General features: G+C 41.8%; 1 protein-coding gene across 1 annotated transcript; it reads right to left on the bottom strand.

The window, feature by feature from the left end:
• Positions 1-10,418: 10,418 nt before the first annotated feature.
• On the bottom strand, positions 10,419-10,837 carry LOC143880775 (glutaredoxin-C1-like). The gene has a single exon (XM_077383752.1). The coding sequence runs from the start codon at positions 10,746-10,748 to the stop codon at positions 10,437-10,439; it is 312 nt and encodes a 103-aa protein (XP_077239867.1). The 5' UTR covers positions 10,749-10,837; the 3' UTR covers positions 10,419-10,436.
• Between the last annotated feature and the right edge of the window lie 12,090 nt (positions 10,838-22,927).

Raw genomic sequence — 22,927 nt, 5'->3', positions numbered from 1 at the left:
GGGGGGAATATCAGCACCCTAATTTTATTGAGTTTATTTTTGGAAAAAATACAAATACACCCCCTCTAGTTTATGACACATTCAACTCTAACCCTGACTTTCCAAACGTGACAAGTACACCCCCTGAAGTTTTTATAACGTGATGGAGTAGACGGTGAGGCGGAAATGACCAAAATGCCCTCGTCTTCCCCAAATGAAAATTAGGGTTTTCAGACTTGAAAACTGAAATTTAGGGTTTGATTCAAACCCTCGTTTATTTATCAACATAAACCCTCGATTTAGGAGTTTTATTTGTCTTCATCCACACCATTATCATGATTTGCACATAAACCCTAATATTTTAGGGCTTTTTGTTTTTGTTTTTATCAATGTTTTTTTCTTAAAATGTGGGTTTGATGTAGCCATGGGGTGGGGTTTCATTGTTTGTGGTGGAGGTGACGACGGTGGCCGGGGATGGCAACTGCGGCGATGGCCGGAGGTGCGACGGCGGTGTTGGAAAATGGCGTAACCCTAATCCCTCTGCAAATGAGCGTATTTTTGTCTTCAAAATATTAACTATGGTTAGTTTCAGTCTTTCCGTCAAGTTAAACTGACGGAGGGGGTGTACTTGTCACGTTTTGAAAGTCAGGGTTAGAGTTGAATGTGTCAGAAACTAGAGGGGGTGTAAATGTAATTTCCCTTTATTTTCCTAAGGGTGGCAACGGGGCAAGGCGGGGTCGGATGTTGCATTCCCCGTCCCCGTCCTCGCCTCAAAGGAAATTCCCCATCCCCGCCTCATGCACTACGAGGAAATGTGTTTAATTGATTTTTTATTAGAAAATTCTACAAAAAATACATTTTAGAATGATATTAGGTAAAATTTAGGGATACTAAATGGAATTTGTGCTATGATAAGTATGGCTACCCAAATTAAAAGAGAAAAATCCAAATTTAATAACGAAAAATTCAATCTTGTGCGGGGATTACGTGGCGGGACGGGGCCAAAGCAATCCCATCCCCACCCCGTCCCCATCCCCGCTTAGATTGGGGAATACCCGCCCCGTTCGGGGCGGGGCTGGGTAGATCCCCTTTTTTCACAGGTTTAATTGCCAGCCCTAATTTATTGAGGAGCATCTACTGAGGTCGAGAAAGGAGAGGGATTTATCCAATGGAAACACCTTTTTACGTAGCAAGATTCTCATCCACCTCCTGAATGAAAATGAAAAGCCAAAAAGTTGAGAAAAAAAAGGACAAAAAAGTATAAAAATGAAGAAAATAAAATCCACAATTCAAAAAAGGGCAGTGATAATTCGACCCCCAAATATCTTAAATCGACCCCTGTGTCTTTCTCTCTCCTCTGGGTTACAGAGAGAAAGACACATTGGGGTCGATTTAAGATATTTGGGAGTTGATTTATCACTCCCCTTCAAAAAAAATATAACAGCTACTTTATCCGATATATACCTAAGAATTATTGTAAATATGATTTAATATGGGCTTAAACCTAAATCATTCTTGATCATTTCAATTACAAATGGTGAGAAAATTACTCTGGTTTGGATTCCGATCAACAGATGAGGTGAAAAATAAAATGTAGGCCACAATCCACATCTATTGAAGGGTAAAAATCATTTGATCAAAACAATCTATGATAAGGCACTAGAGTCACTGATCTAGATAAAAAATTGAACCACCATATATATATGCTAAATCTGGTTGCATTATTGGGGTTAGCAAAGTTGGTAGCTAGTGGGGTTCGATTTTTGGTATACTTGTACAATTTGCATTGTGATTGACAGTAGTAATCTGGTGGGCCCCACCATAGATAAAAAAAATCAGTTGATCCTAGCTGTCTGATCAGTGGGTTGCAGATGGTTGGTCATGGATAAATGAGCAATAATTCACATTCAACGCACTAATCAAATGATCCCTGCCATCTTATCATTAAACATTTTCTTGGACAATTGCCCATGACTTTAGGGGTCCTTCGGATCAGATCCACCTAATTCTTAGTCACAATCCGTCCGGATAAGATTATTGAACCAATCCTTTTTGGAGTGTTTTTCGGATTCTACATTTAGTTTCGGTCATGATCCATTTCAAATCGGACCGTCCAGTACCTACAACTGTGCACATTTAAGTAGGGCTGCAACTCGAGCCGGGTTTTACCCGACCCGCATCGACCCGACCCGAAAATAACCTGGGTCGGGTTCAGGTTTCATGGGTTTCGGGTCGAGCCGGGTTGACCATTCAAAAGCCCGCATGAATCTCGGGTCGAGCCGGGTTTGAAGGGGCCCGCCCGACCCGACCCGACCCGAGTTACATAAGTTATAGTATGTACATTTTTTTCTATTGTTAGTTACAAGTTAAAAGTGAAAACCCACGCACCCACTGTTATTGTATGTGAGTGTAATTTCTGCTTCTATGAGTTGAGTTGATTCAAGCGTTTGATTCAGCATTGTTTGATTGTAATTACAACATTGTTTGATTACGACATTGTTTGATTCAAGTGTAATGTGAGTGTAATTACATCATTGTTTGATTCAAGTGTAATGTGAGTGTAATTTCTACTTCTATGAGTTGAGTTGCCTTGCCAAACAAGAATTTTCCTTAAAAAATTGCGTCAGCGTGAAAAAACCCGACCCGAGATTTATCATGGGTAGGGCCAGGTTTGGGAATCGTGGGTTTTCCGAAAAAAAAAACCCGACCCGACCCAAGATATTTCTCGGGTAGGGTTGGGTTCTCCAAAACCCGACCCGCCCGACCCGAGTTGCAGCCCTACATTTAAGGCTAGGGTAGGGGGCGGAAGAGGAACGACTAGTGAGTGTAATTACAAAAATACCCCTAAATAACTTTAGACTTTAGGATATGAATCCAATGGACCAAGTTCGGATCCAGTAACCGTGCCCATCGGACCCATAGTTAGCAAAACGTGATTCACCAAAAAAACGGGACGGCAAAAATTCAAGTTTAATACATCAGTGATTCAAAAAAAACCGAAACACAAGAAAATGAGTAGAATTTTGTCATTTACAAAATATGGTGGGGGTAAAATTGGAAACTTGGCCCAAAAAACGTGTTTAAAACGTTTGCCTAAAAATAGGGCTGCAACTCGAGCCGGGTTTTACCCGACCCGCATCGACCCGACCCGAAAATAACCTGGGTCGGGTTCAGGTTTCATGGGTTTCGGGTCGAGCCGGGTTGAGCATTCAAAAGCCCGCATGAATCTCGGGTCGAGCCGGGTTGAGCATTCAAAAGCCCGCATGAATCTCGGGTGGAGCCGGGTTTGAAGGGGCCCGACCCGACCCGACCCGACCCGAGTTACATAAGTTATAGTATGTTCATTTTTTTCTATTGTTAGTTAAAAGTTAAAAGTGAAAACCCACGCACCCACTGTTATTGTATGTGAGTGTAATTTCTGCTGCTATGAGTTGAGTTGATTCAAGCGTTTGATTCAGCATTGTTTGATTGTAATTACAACATTGTTTGATTACGGCATTGTTTGATTCAAGTGTAGTGTGAGTTTAATTACATCGTTGTTTGATTCAAGTGTAATGTGAGTGTAATTTCTACTTCTATGAGTTGAGTTGCCTTGCCAAACAAGAATTTTCCTTAAAAAATTGTGTCAACGTGAAAAAACCCGACCCGACCTGACCCGACCCGAGATTTATCATGGGTAGGGCCGGGTTTGGGAATCGTGGGTTTTCCGAAAAAAACCTGACCCGACCTGACCCGAGATATTTCCTGGGTAGGGTTGGGTTCTCCAAAACCTGACCCGCCCGACCCGAGTTGCAGCCCTACCTAAAAAAAGCGGAGTTTTATTCGTTGTGAAAGTTTTAAACGGCACACCAATAAAACGTGTTTAAAAAAAAAAAAAAAAACAGAGTTTTGCTAACTATGATCTGACCACATAACATTCGTGATGGTCCGCAATGCATTCCTGGTATATAGACCAAGTTATGATGTATATTTTATGCGCATTACTGTAGAGCATATTTAAGATAAGTAAGGAAATCTTTTAAAGGGTAAGTTGCCAAAATGAGGTGATTTTTTTCTTCATTTGGACTGTGGATACACCGAATAATATGGAATGGTTTCTAACTTTCCATACAAAAAATAACATGACATTCTCTTCTTGTCAACTTTGCATCCAAACAAAAAAATTGTATCAAAAGTAAAACTAAAGGCGTTTTTAAATACTATTTTACATTTTTCTTCATGCCTTTGAATCTCTCTTTCTAATGGACGAAAATTCCTACCCACTTGTTATTTAAATTACTCTGACCTCACATCTATATAAGCTATCTTATGTTTTGTTTTTATATCAATACTCTGAGCTATCTCTAGAAAAATCTTGAAGGTTACTGTCTATCTTTTGCTGGGTCTGGGTTCTTTTTGTAAAGGATCGAACCTTGGGGCTTGGGGAATCGATGCATTTCTTTCCTTTTCTCCTTTTGATAATAACGTCAAAATTGCAAAACGAATTTATGATAATTTAGAGCATGAAAAGTTGCGACGTAGGCCCCGAAGGCAAAAATAGTAAAGCTGGGGAAATAAAATGGAATTTAGAGCATGAACAGGTTCTTCGCTTTATTATAATATTTTAAATATGGGATTGTAAATATGATTTAATATGGGATTCAACCTTAATCGATCTGGATCATTTCGAATATTACAAATTGAAGGAAAATTACTCTGATCAAAAGCCGACGGATGAGGTAAAAAATAAAATGTTGGCCACAATTCTCATCTGTCGAAGGGTTAGGATCATTTGACCAATACAATCTAAGATAGGACCCACTAGAGTTACTGATCTAGATAAAAAATATTGAATCACCATGATAAATCTTGTTGCATTATTGGGGTTAGCAAAGGTGGTAGCAAGTGGGGTTCCTTTTTTGGTATACTTGTGCAATTTGCATTGTGATTGACAATAGTAATCTGGTGGGCCCCACCATAGATCAAAAGATCAGATGATCCTAGCCGTCCGATTAGTGGGTTGCAGATGGTTGGTCATGGATAAATGAGCAATAATTCACATTCAATGCACTGATCAAATGATCCTAACCATCCGATCATTAAACATTTTCTTGGACAATTGATCGTAACATTAGGTGGGTCAATGAATCTACTTCGTATCCGATCCACCTAAGTCTTAGTCACAATTCGTCCGGATAAGATTATCCATCCGATCTTTTTTGGAATGTTTTCCGGAATCTACATTTAGTTTGGGTCAGATCCATTTCAAATCTGACCGTCCATTACTTACAATTGTGCAAAATTAAGGCTAGGGGTAGGGGAAGGAAGAGGAAAGGCTGGAGAGTGTAATTACAAAAATTGTATATATGGCTGAAAATATGAAGTTATTTTTGTGCATTGCTGTGCCCATCGGACCACATAACATTAATGCATTTCTGGTATATTCACCAAGTTATAGTGTATATTTTATGCGCATTACTGTAGAGCATATTTAAGATGCGTACGGAAATCATTTTAAAGGGTAAGTTGTCAAAATGAGGTGATTTTTTTCTTCATTTGGTCGGTGGACAGTGGATACACCGAATAATATGGAATGGTTTCTAACTTTCCGTACAATAAACTGACATGACATTCTCTTCTTCTCAACTTTGCATCCAAACAAAAAAATTGTATCAAAAGTAAATAGTGTTTTACATTTTTCCTCATGTCTTTGAATCTCTCTTTCTAATGGCATTTTTTAATTACTGGACGAAAATTCCTACCCACTTGTTATTTAAATTACTCTGGCCTCATATATTTTGATTTTTTATTGGTAGTTTCAGCTATCTCTACAAAAATCTTGAAGGTTACTATCTATCTTTTGGTGGGTCCTTTTTGGGTTCTGTTCACTTCTTTTCCCTGGTGCTGTTTTCCCTGGAAAATAACCTCTTTTTTTCCCTGGCAAGACCTTGATAAGACAGAATTTCTGTGTTCATTTCTTTTCCAGGGAAAAATATTATCAGATGTGGAATTTCTTATTTAAAAGTTGAAAATGACGTGGAAATTGATTTTTTCCCTGTTACTCGAGATTAGGTTTCCTATTAAATATATCGGAAAGAGGCCTTCTAAGGAAAACGAAACATTTTCCTTGACACTTTCCCTGGATTCCTTTTCCTTCTGCCATGTCACCTGGAAAGGAAAGGAAAACAAAATCCTTTCCTTTCCTTTTCTTTCCTTTCCTCAGGGAATCAATGCATTTCCTTTCATTTAATTGCAAAACGAATTTATGATAAAATGGAATTCAGAGCATGAAAAGTTGCCACATAGCCCAAAGGCAAAAAGAGAAGCTGGGGAATGAAGTGGGTGGACCCATTTCATGTAGGATATCGGATGCAAAAAGGTCTTTTGATAAGAGGGTGGAAATCTCACGTTTCATCCCTTTTTTGCAAGAGGGCGCCCTTCACTTTAGAACTCTTAGTCCTCATCGAGCGTTGGATCCACACCATCAACCTGTATTGAATAATATATGCAGGTTGATGACATGGATCCAGTTGGGCGCCCTTAAGTTTAGCATCCCTCTGGTGATATATTAATACTGAGTGTATTTCTTTTGTGGATGGATTTGCTAATGACCATCGTAGGAAATGCATTTCGCGGCTGGCTGTTGCATGTGAGAGCAGCCGGCTCACTTGTCATTCCTTTTCTTTTCCGCTACGTCTCTTTTGACGAAAAAATGGGCGTAAATTTTGTTTTATGCTGTAAGAATGAACATAAAATTTACATCCATTTTACATCGAAAGAAACGGAGCCTTCATGGAAAATTTTAGTTGGAAAACAAATAATTTACTAGAATTTTTCTAGGGAAATGATATCTGCGCCAAGTTGTTTCGATAAACAAGCGCTCCACTTGTTTGTCGTGTAGTATTTAAAGGGATTTAAGAGGATATTATGGTTCTGAAAAAGCTCTTTAAACCCTTTAAATACTACACGACAAACAAGTGGAGCGCTTGTTTATCGAAACACGTTGGCGCAGATATCATTTCCCTTTTTCTATAGTCAATTTTTTTACACCCAATGCATACCACGTTATGGCGCATCATTTTACAACACACGTTTTGATAAGATAAGGCCCATCATTTTACACCCACTCTCCCATGCACAGCAAGGGTGGGCTTGCCATTTACACCTCATCCTCATGTTTTAATATAGTAATGCCCACCATCTCTACCCAAACCCATTCATATCCATGTTTTGAAATAGTCAGTGCTCACCTTATCAAAACATGTGTTGTAAAACGATGTGCCCTATTCATGATATGCATGAGGTGTAACACAAATTCATTATAGAAAAATTTTAATAAAAGTTTCTCCTAAGATAAATTTTTCCAATGAACATGAAAAGAAAATGAATGACAATGGAAAGAAACAAGCATATTGTTTGGGTAGAACACACAAGGAGCGATAACTAATTAAATTGATTTGCGATCTGATTAGATCATATCAATTAACTATTTAGAGTTCTGTTATGTGTAGAACACTAACTATTGCATTTTTGCAAATATATAGGATTAATATATGCCTCCATCTACTTATCATCAGGAGATCAACGAGAGAAGAATGATCATCTAGAGAGGCAGTAGAAGATCCAATACCAGATCGATGATCCAAATGGTCGATCATGGAGATGCTAGGTCAACTTTTGATTAGATAGAGATGAAGAGGAGTGCCAGGTCGGGTCGTATCATCACACAGATTAGGTGAGGTAGTGGGATTTACTTTTATTCTACAAATTGGTAGCATCCCCACCCCACCCCACCCCCCCCCCATTTTTTCCTGTTCCTTCTACCTTAAAAAAGCTGACCCTGATTTCCCCCTCCTTTTAGCGTTTTCAGATACGCGAGGAGAAGAAGGCCTCTTAAGAGTAGAAGAATTCCAATCACTTGAATTATGTCTACGATATGACATATGAGGATTACCAAAGTTGGTAGTTTGCCCTTATCCTCACTTTTGGGCTACCTACCAATTGTCCAATTCTACTAGTGTGGGGACTACTAAACCGGGTTTTTTAATGTGAAAGGACAACTTATTCTAGGTTCCCAAAACCATTTTCTACCTTTCTAAGTTCTAACGATCTTTTAAAATTCTCCAAAACCATTTTGTTAGGAACACCCAATCTATGTGAGGTTCTATGGAATGAATGGGTAGGATGAGTCAAACAATATGGAGAATGTGTGTTTATAGTGGCTTGCTCAGCCTATGCAATACCTCAGAAACCTCGCCCCCTATTAAAATTCATCATTTCCCTCCAAAAATGCGGAAATAAAAAAAAAAACTCTAAAGAAAAACTTTTTATCGGGAAATATTTTTTCCGGAATCCAAACCGGGCCTAAATAAGGTTTGATGGGTTACCATTGAAGTTGTTCTCAAAAGCATTTGGGCTGACTTATATTTGTTGTTCGATCACATACACGATGAATAAGTGGGGTCCAATAAACACATTCCACCGTCATCGGGTTAGGTCATCTTGGATATATAATTTTATCTTGAATAAACTCCTAGGATTGGCTATCAAGCTTGTATTGGGGCTGTTCTCTATAGTGGTGCAAGTCGGGTTAGGTCATTTTGTGACCAACCTAAGCCCACACCAAGGCAGGGTACCTTAATCCTAACTTGACCCAAACTGAGCCTCAGGTCGAGAAGGATCAAGCCTACGTGGCCCGCCTCTAATTCTCAACCCTAACACAACCCCACTCAAATTTTCAAATCAGGCCGGAGTGGGTTTGGGTTGGCCTGGTGCCAGGAAAAAAACATAGCCTTAAGATTTTGATAATCGAGATAAAAATCACATTATAATTAGGGGAATGGAGTCAGGTTTGGGTCAGGTCCTGTTGCCCAAGGTCTCAATCCTAACACAATCGAAAATTAAATCGGGCCAGCTTTTCCGAACCCAATCCGAGGGAATGCCAATCCAACCTTATCCAAAATCTGGTTGAGCCCTGCCCAAGTAGCACAAGGGATTGAGCCTCTAGTTCAATGGTCAAGGCTTTGTTCTTCAACCTAGAGGTTGGAGGTTCAATCCCAGCTTACCTACCAAAAAAAGAAGAAGTGGCACCCCTAATTCTCGACATTAATTGAGGATAACAATCTTATCCAAGGATAAATGATGAGACGTGGGATCTTTTTGAGATTGGGTGATGAATGATCGATCAAAACAATGGTGTATAGTTTTTTAGTAACAATAATTTATGAACTGAACATCAAATTATGAAATCTTTAGATTCTTGAAACAAATATATTATACGAGACACATAACTTTTAGATAGCACTAATTGATTCTGAAAAAGGCAACACTGGACAGAAATGCACCCTTTCCAAGCAGGGAGGTAATAGATACACTCTCGCTTACTTTGGTAGGTACACCCCTTTTCATTATCTTTATCTGTGAAAAATAGAATCCAATGAAAATTTTGAAACGGAAGGGGGTGCACATACCAAAACGGTGTTTCCTAACTAGAGTCATGCAATGAAATATGGAAGGTTATAGGCAGTTATTTATGTATTTATTTTATTAAAGGGAAGTGATTATTTTCCACCCATTTTCTCAGCATTTCCACCTCCTTTTGTTTTTCTTTTCCTAAAAATGAAGATGAAGACAAACAAAAGGTGGTAGAAATGCAGCCATTTTTAGGAAAAAAGGCAAACAAGAGGGGTGGAAATGCTGGAAGGGGAGTGGGGGTGGGATATCATTTTTTTTATTCAATGATTTTTTTTTATTTTTAAGTGGTGTAATCTGTTTCCCATGGTGAAGGGATTGAAGAGACAACAGTGGACTCAGAATCCAAAACGCCAGGCCTAAGAGACAAAAATTCACCCCATTTAGATCGAGTGTGTTACCGAGTGTAGCGATGGGCTTCCATTAAAGAAGCCTTTGATTAGTAGGGACGGAACAAGTTGCCTTCGGCTCTCGACGTTCAAGGGATTAACCTTACCGTCTTTCTTTCCGGAAACTCTCTCTCCATGTTTGCTTTCTATTTCCGAAGGGTAGTTCCTTCTATTTCCGAAGGGGAGTTAAGGTCTGGAAAGCAGAAAAGCAAGTCAAGTGGAGCGAAGGTTGAAATTCAACAGACTCTTTGTTGTTTTCTTTTTCTTCTTGCAGAATAACTGAGATAAATAAATTTTCTACCATAAAAAATAATAATTCTTCTATCTTTTTTTTTAAAGGAAACAATAAAGGACCCATTTAAAATTGAGTCCAATAATCAGTTTCGGGCTAAAAATCCAAAAAAGCAAGCCTAAGGGACAAAAATTCATGTAATTTATATCATAATTAATAAAGAAAAGGAACACATAAAGGACCCATTTAAGGAAATGTGCTTCCTTGCACAAAAAAGTACTACTTGAAAGCTCTATAGTCATCTCCTTTTGGGGTATATAATCAAAGTTAAAGCCTTGTATATATCTCAGCTTATTCTTCTAACATAGTATCAGAGCGCAATTTTGCTACAGCCAGATAGCGCCCGCTTCTTTGAGCTTCGGAATGAGATGGCCACTAAGGTGGAGAGACATAACGTTGTCAGTAGAGCCAATAAGCTTACCGCCTATGAACACGGCCGGCACGGAGGGGCCACGGCCCAGGAGACTAATGAGAGCCTTCTCCATTTCCCTTCCTTTGCTATCCTCATCAAGCTCATAGATGGCCGGGTTCACCCCGAGCTCGCAAAAGAGCCTCTTGATGGCATGGCACATGCAACAAGAGCTTGTGCTGAAAATCACCGCCGCCTTTTGGGAGCCCAATCTCAACACCCTCTCCATCCTAAAAATCAGAGGTACGATCTTCTCTTCAATTTTAACGACAATAGAACGTCCCAATTTTGGTGGAGGAGTGAAAATGGGCCCTTTCCTTTTCCTTTCCCACTAAAGTATTGCAACTGAACTGAGTCTTACAAGACTCGAATATAAGGAAATTTCTTGGAAAAAATAGATGGATTTATATAGAATATGTTGAATTAGACCTTTTTTTTTGGAAAATTGATTTGGCAAAGCAAATGGAAATGAAAAACCAACAAGAGTTCTACAGTGAAAGAAGAGCTAAAGAAGAGGAAGGAAAACAAAAATCCTAAAATGGGTGGTGGATAGATTCAAGTAAAAGCTTGATACCGATTGAAAATGAGCGGAATTAATCAACAACGAGAAAAACTGAATTGCCGGAGATTGGATTGGAAAAGAGAGGAAGATTGTTTGAAGGCTATGGTGTGTATGAATATTTGAGGGGGAAGGGGGAGTTATTTATACGTACTTACGGGGATGGTGGATTGCAATTTTTTTAACGGGGGAAATGGAAAGGGAATGTTCTTTTGATATTTCGGGGGTGCATGCACAAAATAAAAACCTTATCATTTCTTGATAGAGACCCACATGGAAATGGAATAAAAATAAATGTCGCAATACTTTAAGGCACTAGATACTGAAATAGACCCTGGTTTTTTATTTACAAAGTGACAAGAAACCCCTTGTCATTTCCTTCCCCAATCCCATTAGCTTGCCCTAATTTTAAAAGCATGAGATTTTTTTATCTTTCGCATGTTCATGTCCTACAATTTTAAATATTGGGAAGTTATTCACCCCATATAATATAATTGGGACAGCCTCCTCTAGGGTATTCTCGACTACTCTTTTACACTAGAGGGGGCTGTTCCAAGTAAAAATAAGTGGCAAATATTTCATTTTTCAATAGTATTTTTATTGAATTTATTTTTTTAAATTAACCTACGTTATATTTATCCGAGGAGAATCTGCTGAGGTGGAGAAAGGAGATGGGATTTATCCAATGGAAACACCTTTTTACGTAGTAAGATTCTGGTGGGCCCCACCATAGATCAAAAGATCAGAGGATCCTAGCCGTCCGATTAGTGGGTATAAATGAGCAATAATTCACATTCAATGCACTGATCAAATGATCCTAACCATCCGATCATTAAACATTTTCTTGGACAATTGATCGTAACATTAGGGGGGGTCAATGAATCTACTTCGTATCCGATCCACCTAAGTCTTAATCACAATTCGTCCGGATAAGATTATCCATCTGACCGTCCATTACTTACAATTGTGCAAAATTAAGGCTAGGGGTAGGGGAAGGAAGAGGAAAGGCGAGAGAGTGTAATTACAAAAATTGTATAAATGGCTGAAAATATGAAGGTTATTTTTGTGCATTGCAGCCCTCCATTCGGATCCAGTAGGCTCAATCAGATTTTGTGACGAACAAGTGGGCCACGATTCCTAAATAACTTTGGACTTTAGGATATGGATCCAATGGACCCAGTTCGGATCCAGTTGCTGTGCCCATCGGACCACATAACATTAATGCATTTCTGGTATACCCACCAAGTTATGGTGTATATTTTATGCGCATTACTGTAGAGCATATTTAAGATGCGTACGGAAATCATTTTAAAGGGTAAGTTGTCAAAATGAGGTGATTTTTTTCTTCATTTGGGTCGGTGGAAAGTGGATACACCGAATAATATGGAATGGTTTCTAACTTTCCGTACAATAAACTGACATGACATTCTCTTCTTCTCAACTTTGCATCCAAACAAAAAAATTGTATCAAAAGTAAATAGTGTTTTACATTTTTCCTCATGTCTTTGAATCTCTCTTTCTAATGGCATTTTTTAATTACTGGACGAAAATTCCTACCCACTTGTTATTTAAATTACTCTGACCTCATATATTTTGATTTTTTATTGGTACTTTCAGCTATCTCTACAAAAATCTTGAAGGTTACTATCTATCTTTTGGTGGGTCCTTTTTGGGTTCTGTTCACTTCTTTTCCCTGGTGTTGTTTTCCCTGGAAAATAACTTTTTTTTTTCCCTGGCAAGACCTTGACAAGACAGAATTTCTGTGTTCATTTCTTTTTCAGGGAAAAATATTATCAGATGTGGAATTTCTTATTTAAAAGCTGAAAATGACGTGGAAATTGATTTTTTCCCTGTTACTCGAGATTAGGTTTCCTATTAAATATATCGGAAAGAGGCCTTCTAAGGAAAACGAAACATTTTCCTTGACACTTTCCCTGGATTCCTTTTCCTTCTGCCATGTCACCTGGAAAGGAAAGGAAAACAAAATCCTTTCCTTTCCTTTCCTCAGGGAATCAATGCATTTCGTTTCATTTAATTGCAAAACGAATTTATGATAAAATGGAATTTAGAGCATGAAAAGTTGCCACATAGCCCAGAGGCAAAAAGAGAAGCTGGGGAATGAAGTGGGTGGACCCATTTCATGTAGGATATCGGATGCAAAAAGGCCTTTTGATAAGTGGGTGGAAATCCCAGGTTTCATCACTTTTTTGCAAGACGGCGCCCTTCACTTTAGAACTCTCAGTCCTCATCGAGCGTTGGATCCACGCCATCAACCTGTATTGAATAATATATGCAGGTTGATGACATGGATCCAGTTGGGCGCCCTTAAGTTTAGCATTCCTCTGGTGATATATTAATACTGAGCGTATTTCTTTTGTGGATTGATTTGCTAATGACCATCGCAGGAAATGCGTTTCGCGGCTGGCTGTTGCATGTGAGAGCAGCCAGCTCACTTGTCATTCGTTTTCTTTTCCGCTACGTTTCTTTTGACGAAAAAATGGGTGTAAATTTTGTTTTATGTTGTAAAAATGAACATAAAATTTTCCTTTTAGCTTTTTTCAGATACAAGACAAGCGGGGGAGATCCAATCACTTGAATTATCTCTACGATATGATATCTAGTGCCCTTATAAGGACTACCAAAGTTGGTACTTTGCCCTTATCCTCACTTTTGGACTACCAATTCTAATAGTGTGGGGACTACCAAACCGGGTTTATTAATCCACGTTAATTGAATGTGAAAGGACGACTTATTCCAGGTTCCCAAAACCATTTTCTACCTTCGTAAGTTCTAACTAGGGCTGCAACTCGAGCCGGGTTTTACCCGACCCGCATCGACCCGACCTGAAAATAGCCTGGATTGGGTTCAGGTTTCATGGGTTTCGGGTCAAGCCGGGTTGAGCATCCAAAAGCCCGCATGAATCTCGGGTTGAGCCGAGTTTGAAGGGGCCCGACCCGACCCGAGTTACATAAGTTATAGTATGTATTTTTTTTTCTATTGTTAGTTAAAAGTTAAAAGTGAAAATCCACGCACCCACTCTTATAGTATGTGAGTGTAATTTCTGCTTCTATGAGTTGAGTTGATTCAAGTCTTTGATTCAGCATTGTTTGATTGTGATTACATCATTGTGTGATTGTAACAATTTTTTATTCAAGTGTAATGTGAGTGTAATTACATCATTGTTTGATTCAAGTATAATGTGAGTGTAATTACATCATTGTTTGATTCGAGTGTAATGTGAGTGTAATTTCTACTTCTATGAGTTGAGTTGCCTTGCCAAATAAGAGTTTTCCTTAAAAAATTACGTCAACGTGAGAAAACCCGACCCGACCCGACCCGACCAGAGGTTTATCATGGGTAGGGCCGGGTTTGGGAATCGTGGGTTTTCCGGAAAAAAACCCGACCCGACCCGAGATATTTCTCGGGTAGGATTGGGTTCTCCAAAACCCGACCCACCCGACCCGAGTTGCAGCCCTAGTTCTAACTATCTTTTAAAATTCTCCAAATCCATGTCACTTGTTTGTGTGTGATTTTGGATGAGACTACTAGATATTGATTCCATTATTTTCCTTGCAAACGGCCACGTGGTCTTCTGTTCATAAAGCCCTTCGCACACACGCTCATATGCATCCAGGCACATGGGCATCATTTACTGGGCCTAGCTCATTGGGCTTACCCATGGGGTTTCGGCAACCTAATAAAGTTTATTTACAAGGACATTTAATTTAGGGCGATGATATTTTCACCCCCTGTAGTACGCATTCGCCCCCTTGTTAATGTGATTTGACGTCAAAAAGTGGTAAAGTTGCCCACTGTTCACGTTATAGGGGGGCGAATGCGTACTTGGGGTGAAAATATCATCGCCCTTAATTTATAATGATATTATTAAAATAGGGAAAAAGTTTATGAGGTATCGCACAGCTTAAGTAGCCTTCTAAATACGGCTTCTCCCATGTTGTTTGACTCATCCAATCCATTCATTCTATAGAACCTACCATAGGTAGAGTGTCCCTAAGAAATCATCTCCATAGGATCATTGTAGATGTTGATTTGTTGAGTTTTAGAATGGATGGCTAGAAAGTGGGCTTCGATAGATCCAATGGTTAGGATGATGGTATGGAGATGGTTTGTTAGGAACACCCTATCTATGTGAGGTTCTATGGAATGAATGGGTAGGATGAGTCAAACAACATGGAGAAGGTGTGTTTATAGTGGCTTGCTCAGCCGGCCTATGCAATACCTCAGAAACCTCGCCCCCTATTAAAATTCATCATTTCCCTCCAAAAAAGCGGAGGAGAAAAAAAAAAAAAACTCTTAAGAAGAACTTTTTATCGGGAAATATTTTTTCCGGAATCCAAACCGGGCCTAAATAAGGTTTGATGGGTTACCATTGAAGTTGTTCTCAAAAGCATTTGGGCCGACATTCTCTTTTTTCACTCTCTATCCCCACAGACATGTATAAATAAGCCATTGTAGAACCTCAATTTCAAGTTTCAACACACCCATCTCTTCACTGCATTCAAAACAGCTTCTTTTCTTGCAATTTGAACAGTTTCTTTCACTTGGGATTCTTCAACTTTTCCATACACAAGTAGAGAAGAAACCTTCTTCAATCCCCTAAGGATGGATAGGGTTTTGAAATTGGCCGAGCAAAATGCCGTGGTGATTTTCAGCATGAGCTCATGTTGCTTGTGTCATACCATCAAGAGGTTTTTCTATGACTTGGGAGTGAATCCAGCAATTTACGAGCTGGACGAGGTTCCGAGAGGGAGAGAAATGGCAGGGGCACTCGTAAATCTGATGGGTCGTAGTTCGCCCATGCCTGTTGTCTACATAGGCAATCAACTTATAGGCTCTAATAAAGAGGTCTTCTCTCTTCATATGGAAGGTACCTTAATCAATTTGTTGTTAGCCGCCAAAGCTATCTGGATCCCACCTCCGTCCCACCGCCAGGTGTGAGGCAGAATCAGAAATTGCGCGCTCTGATACCATGTTTGAAGAATAAGCTTATATGCATAGAGGTCTTGGGCTTACCCTCTTACTCCATATATGATGATTACAATAAAAAGAAACAAGGAAGTAGTTTCTGTTTACATTAAGAACATGTTTTCTCTTTTGTCTTCTTTTTGTTAAAGAGAAAGTGGAGTTTTAGCTTTCTATAACTAGACTTTTTTCTCTGATTTCTTATACCAATGCTTGTTTTGGGCCATATATTGGACAAAAATTAGTAATATGATGCATTTTACCTAAGAAACTAATGAGAAGCGCTTCATGGAAGGAATGTGAAATGAAATATTCGCCCCTTTTCTTCGTCGGCCCACCCTGTTGCAGTGTAAATGACAAGATCTAAATACAATAGAGATCCGTGGCCGGGGAAGAAAAGGGGGAATATATCACTTCTCCATGGAATTCATGTGGGTCCTACCAAGTCACCAATGAGATATATTCTGATTTTCTATTTATCGAACTGCATCTCATAGAATCATTTTCCTTCCATGCAAAAAAGATTACCACTAATTATATTCAAAGAACGAAGGATACACTAATTGGAGGGGGCCGTACTAATTATATTCAAAGAACGAAGGATACACTAATTGGAGGGGGCCGTTGGGCATAATTAGGAGCAAGGAAGATGATAAATGAGCCCCAATTTTTATACTTCGCACCCCTCTTTAAGTGGTTTATGAGTCTATGATGATGAAAATAAAACCACTTCAAGAGGGGGAGTTGATGGTTGAAAATTGAGCATACTCATCATTGGGGAATGATATATTCGCCCCTTTTTCTTTCCCTACCCATCTGCCTTTAGTGTAAAAAAGTAGTCATAAATATACTAGATGGGTGTGACCCAGGGAACAAAAGGGGGCAAATATATGACTTTCCTTATCATTTTCCAATTAGAGCTGCTGGACATAGATGTAAGAGTTTCACCTGTTTGTGGGCGAACATTGATGGTGGGCCCAATGCTTTATTTTAATTATAAAAGTCAGTTAGTTTTAGGTGCACTTTGGTGTGTGGGCCGGTTGTTGAATGCTATTAGGAGTGTGACCTATATTATTAGGGTTTTATTAAAAATAAGAGTCAAGTCCCCACTCCTCTCAACAATCATGCCTAAGGCATATAGACCTGGCAAACGGGTGGGTCAGGCCGGGTAACCCGTGGGTGATGAGGGTGCGGGCCACACGGGTCGGGTAAGGAGATGACCCGCATTTTTGCGGGTCAAAATTTTGGTGACCCGCGCGGCCAGCGGGTGGGCCAGGTCAACCCGCGGGTCACCCGCAAATTCAAACAGTAGTTTATTTTGAAAAATATTATCACTGGATTTTGATGAGGGGGTTATGGCCGGCACTGTGGGATGATCCAAACCGTCCATTAGATGGCCCACAGCCTAAATAGGTTGTGCCCCAAAAATCATTTCAATAGGTTGATCCTAACCCTCCGATCTATAGAGGGTTAGGATCAAGTGATCAACCCTCTAACATTTAAATCGGAGGGTTGGGATCAACCTATGGTGCTAGCCACAACCTATTTATATTCTATGGTGCCAGCCATAACCTATTTAGGCATTAAACCCTTAAAAAATAGATTAGCATGACAAAATCACCATCCTTTGCATTAGAAAAAAAAGCCATCTAACTAGATTAGCATAACAAAATCACCACCCTTTAAAAAGCCAAGTGACCCGCGGGTTGACCCGACCCGACCCGTGTATTTGCGGGTTGGGTCACCCGCGGGTTAGTTTTGACGGGTCACTAAAACTCAGACCCGTGCCCGCAAATTTGCGGGTGGGTTGGGTTGACCTGCAGGCACGGGTCGCTTTTGCCAGGTCTAAAGGCATATAAGTACCTCAGCACACACTGAGAGTTGTGTAAAAGATTGACAGAGGAGAGGAAGAAAAGCGAATTTTAGAGAACGATCACATAACTTGGTGTTTCAAAGAAGAACGATCACACCCAATTCATTTAAACATGGGAAGAAGATAAAGGACATGGCTGCCCTTTTAGCAAAAGATTTTCCTTGGATTAAATTTCCCCTTTTTGGACATTTTCTTGTTCTTTTATTTTTTGGTAGGTAAGCTGTGATTGAACTAAGAAAGCCTTGAGCCAGAGGCTCAGTTCCTTTTCATTTTTCTTCTTATAGGTTGAGATACAAGTTCCGGAGTCCAAGGCCCGGCCCATGCATGGGCCTGAGTCCAAGGCCCAACCCATATATGAGCCCAAGACCGAGACACGTCCCATACATCGGATCGAGCCCATTTGGTGGGATTTTGTGTAATTTAATATATTATTTCAAGGACCAACATATAGTATTAAATAGGGAAAACTATTAGACCGCGCCCCCCCCGGATAAAAACTATCTACAGGAATCCCCCAAAAATTTCTTAATTACCAATCACACAATAAATATCTTTTAATTTTGCCTATAACCAATTTTACCCTTTCTTAAATCATATGACGAATCCCTAGAATCACTCCATCCGGACCATCCATTAATCTCTCTCTCTCTCTCTCTCTCTCTCTCTCTCTCTCAATTAAGAGATCTCCGCTCTCTTAATTGAGAAATTTTAGCCGTGCATGCAAACCCAAAAATACAGTGGGCCCACATTACTTGGTTGATCCAAGCCATTCATTTGTTGGTCCCTGACGTGGATAAGAAGTGCCCAAAAAATCTCATCTTTAGGATGATCCTAACCCTCCGTTCCCCATTTTTATTATTCTCCTTCAACATCTTAAAGTAGATGTTGATCTGTATTGGTCGCTGATGAAGGAGCTGTGGTGTTATGAAGAGCTTCTTCTACTTCACTCCAAAAACTCTTGCTTTCGCTCCTCTTTCCTTCTCTTTATAGTGTTTTGGAGAAACTAAGGTTTTCTTTCTTTTTTCTCCCTCATCTGTTTTTATATTTGCAATTAACCCTAGTAGCTTTACTTTATCCAATGTACCCTTAAAGTTTTGGACTATTCTTCTTTACTCAAAATATCTTTCATTTTTGTAACTGATTGATCGATGAGGAGGGCATGCATGTGAAATCATGACCGTTGATCTCATAGAACATCATGAGGTGGCCTACATAGTCTTCGAATCATCCGGTCAAGGTGTTCGCTACAGCACTGATTTTTTCAGAAATTTGATTTAGCAATGCAAATGGAAATGAGCAACTAACAAGAGTTCTACAATGAAAGAAGAGGAGAATAAGAAGAAAAACAAAAATTCTAAAATGGGTGGTGATAAATTCAAGTAAAAGCTTCATACCGATTGAAAATGAGCGGTATTTTTTCAATCGGTATCAATCAACAATGAGAAAAACTGAATTGGTGGAGATTGGATTGGAAAAGAGAGGAAGATTGTTTGAGACTTGGTATTTGAGAAAGGATTGGTGTGTATGAATTTGAAGCGGAAGGGGGAGTTATTTATACGTACTTATGGGGATCGTGGATTACAAATTTTTTTAATGGGGGATGATGGGGTGTAAAAGCACAGCAGTCTGTTAGCTGCCGACACATGGCTAGGGGAGGGCCCACCGCGGACCAGCTTACCCGCTGCCGGCACGTGTCTCGAGGGGGGCCCATTGCAGATCTCGCGTCAGCAAGGGTAGTTCGGTAATTACCTCAGAGTAGGTGAGCCCGAACCTACAGCTGGTGGAAACCTGCCTTGGAGCATTAACTCCCCACCTACCCCAAATTTCCCCTATAAAAGGGCTTCCAAAGCTCATAAATCAGGGTATTGAATTCTCACCCACCACTCTTAAAACTCCTTCTTCACTCCGGCTCATACTGACTTGAGTGTCGAAGGGCTTGTCCGGAGTATACTCCAGGTCGGTCATTCTGACCTCGTTTGCTTCTGTGCAGAACACAGTTCATCCGGACTCTATTTCCTTCTCTTCAGCTCCCCGGGCCCTCCAGCTCGGCTCTTACGCCACTGTCATATCTGTTAACCGATTTCGGGCCTAACAGATTGGCGCCATCCATGGGACCTGGAACTAAAAGCTATTCAAATTCCCTATAAAACAAAAATGACAGGGCGCAGGAGTGCGCGGGTGCCAACCGCGCGGACTGCCCGAACCGTCCTGCCCCGCAGGACCCGCAATGAGCGAATCGCCTCGCTGGTGGTGGCAGCTTCTGCTACGGCCGAACAGAGCCAACCTCGTTCGGAACACCTGAACCCCATGCCCACTCCAGAGCAAGTCCAAGCTCTCTTTCAGCAAATGACAAATCTCGTTGGTCAGTACCAGCAGTTACTCCAGGCGCCTCCCCAACCTCCTCCAGAAGCCTCACGACCTGTCCAAGAAAGGCCAGATATCCACAGGGGAGAGTCGTCGCGCCATGGTGAGGACCGAACTCACCATTCCCCCGGGCAAGTCCGTCACCCCACAGCCAGGCATGCACAGACAGAGCCGCACCGCCGTCGGAGGTCGCGGTCTCGCTCTGCACAGAGGCGCCGAGCTCAGGAAGAACGCGCACCACAGGCAAAATTCCGGTCCAGTCGTAGGAGTCCGGAGAACCACTCCGGCTCCTCGGCGAGCCAATCTGTGGAAAGAAACAGGTCACCAGACTGTAGAACTGACCCGATGTTGCGGAGGATAGAAGAGATGGACCACAGAATTGAAGAGCTGGCTAAGGATCAAAGCCGGCCTATGTCTAGGGCGTTCTCAAGCAGAACGCCATTCACCGATGACGTGATGGGTGCCCCAACACCCAGGGGATTTAAAATGCCAACTATCCCGCAGTATGATGGGACCACTGACCCCGTGGACCACTTAGAGACGTTCCGGACAATGATGCTCCTCCACGGTGCGTTAGATGGTTTCCTCTGCAGAGCATTCCCGACGACCCTGACAGGTGCAGCAAGGGACTGGTACTCAAGGATCAGACCGAACTCCATCAGCAATTTTGATGACTTCGGGGAAGACCTGGTCCGCCACTTCATGAGCAGCCGCAGGCCAAGGAAAACAACAGCCTCCCTGATGACCTTGCGGCAGGAGGATAATGAACCTCTCAAAGCCTTCGTCAGCCGCTTTAACAGGGAGGCACTCCAAGTGCCAAATCTAGACCCCTCGGCCGCTACGAACGCGCTTCTCGCAGGTGCTAGATCAAATGATTTCCGCCGAGCAGTGGCCCGCCGGAATCCTCACTCCCTAGCAGACTTAATGGCCGGGGCAGAGGAGTACATATCAGTGGAAGAGACATTGGCTGCTCTGGACTCGAGTCGGAGGAGAACCTCCGATGACAAGAACCAAGACAAGTATCCTGCTAAGCAGCGCAGGGATGACAAGGTTGTCAGAAGAGACAAGTCCCCCCAAAGAAGGGAGGAAAACTTCACCCCTCTCAACACATCCCGAAGGCATATACTGGCTGCCATCAGCAGAGAAGAGTTCATAAAGTGGCCGGCCCCAATGATATCCAAGGGAAACAGGAGAGACAAGTCGAAGTACTGCCGGTTCCACAGGGACCACGGCCACGATACAGACGACTGCTGACAGCTGAAGGAGGAGATCGAGCAGTTGATCAGCAGGGGCTACTTGAAAAAATATGTCCGAAGTGACACCCGCAGAGGTCACCCAAAGGAGAAAGGTCCCCAGGGCCGAAGCCCTCGGCGGTCTCAACCGCCCCCAGCCCGAAGACAATCTCCTCCTCTGCCTAGTCCACCACCAGAGGCGCACCGCCCCCAACCAAGGGGAGTCATTGGCACAATCATGGGCGGTCCGGCAGCTGGAGGCACCTCATCCGCTGCTCGGAAAGCTTACGCACGCCGAGTCAATGCCGTGCACGCATGCAGCAAGAAGGCGAAGACGGAGAATGAGATCTCCTTCTCGGATGCGGACCTTGACAACCTGATATTACCACATGACGACGCCCTGGTCCTCACCATGCTCGTCGTAAACTGGGAGCTGAAGAAAGTCCTGGTAGACAATGGGAGCTCAGCCGACATCTTATACTATCACGCCTTCGAAAGGATGATGATAAGTGACAACCGCTTAAGGCCGGCGAATTCAGATCTTTTCGGCTTCTCTGGAGAGGTCGTCAAGGTGGAGGGACAAATCGAACCTCCTGTCCTCGTCGGGGATCCACCCTGCCAGGCTTTCTTCATGGTCAACTCCTAGTAGTGAGGGCCACTTCGGTCTATAACGCTATTTTAGGACGACCTGGGCAGAACCTGATCCGCGCCGTCGCGTCTGCTTATCACCAGAAGATGAAATTTACTACGCCAAACGGCGTCGGAGAAGTAAGGGGAGACCAGCCGCAATCTAGGGAGTGCTATGCAATGGCACTCAAGGGCAAAAATGCGACAGAGTCGTTCCCGATCGAGCTACTGGACCTGAGGGATGAAGCTCAAGGAACTCAGCCCGCCGAAGACCTTATTTCCATCCCCCTGTGCGAGAACAATGATGAGAAGGTCGTTCAGATCGGCTCCTCCCTAGACAACGGCACCCGGCGCAGCCTCTCCCAATTCCTTCAGGATAACGCGGATGTCTTTGAAATGGACCCCCACGGACATGCCCGGCGTCAACCCGGAGGTTAGTTCGCACAGACTAGGTGTCGACCCGACCTGCAGGCCGGTGAAGCAGAAGAGGAGACACTTCGCCCTTGAAAGGCGGCAGGCGATCAGAGAAGAAGTGGAGAGGCTCCTAAGGGCTGACTTCATTCGGAAAATCCAGTACCCGGACTGGTTGGCAAACGTAGTCCTGGTAAAAAAGGCAAATGGAAAATGGAGAACCTGCGTCGACTTCACTGATCTGAATAAAGCCTGTCCCAAGGCAGTTACCCGCTTCCAAAGATAGATCAACTCATCGACGCCACTGCAGGTCATGAGTTACTGAGCTTCATGGACGCCTTCTCCGGATATAATCAGAT

This window comes from Tasmannia lanceolata, unplaced genomic scaffold, assembly GCF_043159265.1.
Source record: "Tasmannia lanceolata isolate RefF3 unplaced genomic scaffold, GAP_Taslan_0.1 ptg000007l, whole genome shotgun sequence".
Classification (NCBI taxonomy): domain Eukaryota; kingdom Viridiplantae; phylum Streptophyta; class Magnoliopsida; order Canellales; family Winteraceae; genus Tasmannia; species Tasmannia lanceolata.
The sequence above is the reverse complement of the archived record's forward strand: the minus strand, read 5'-3'. Positions and strand labels throughout refer to the sequence as shown.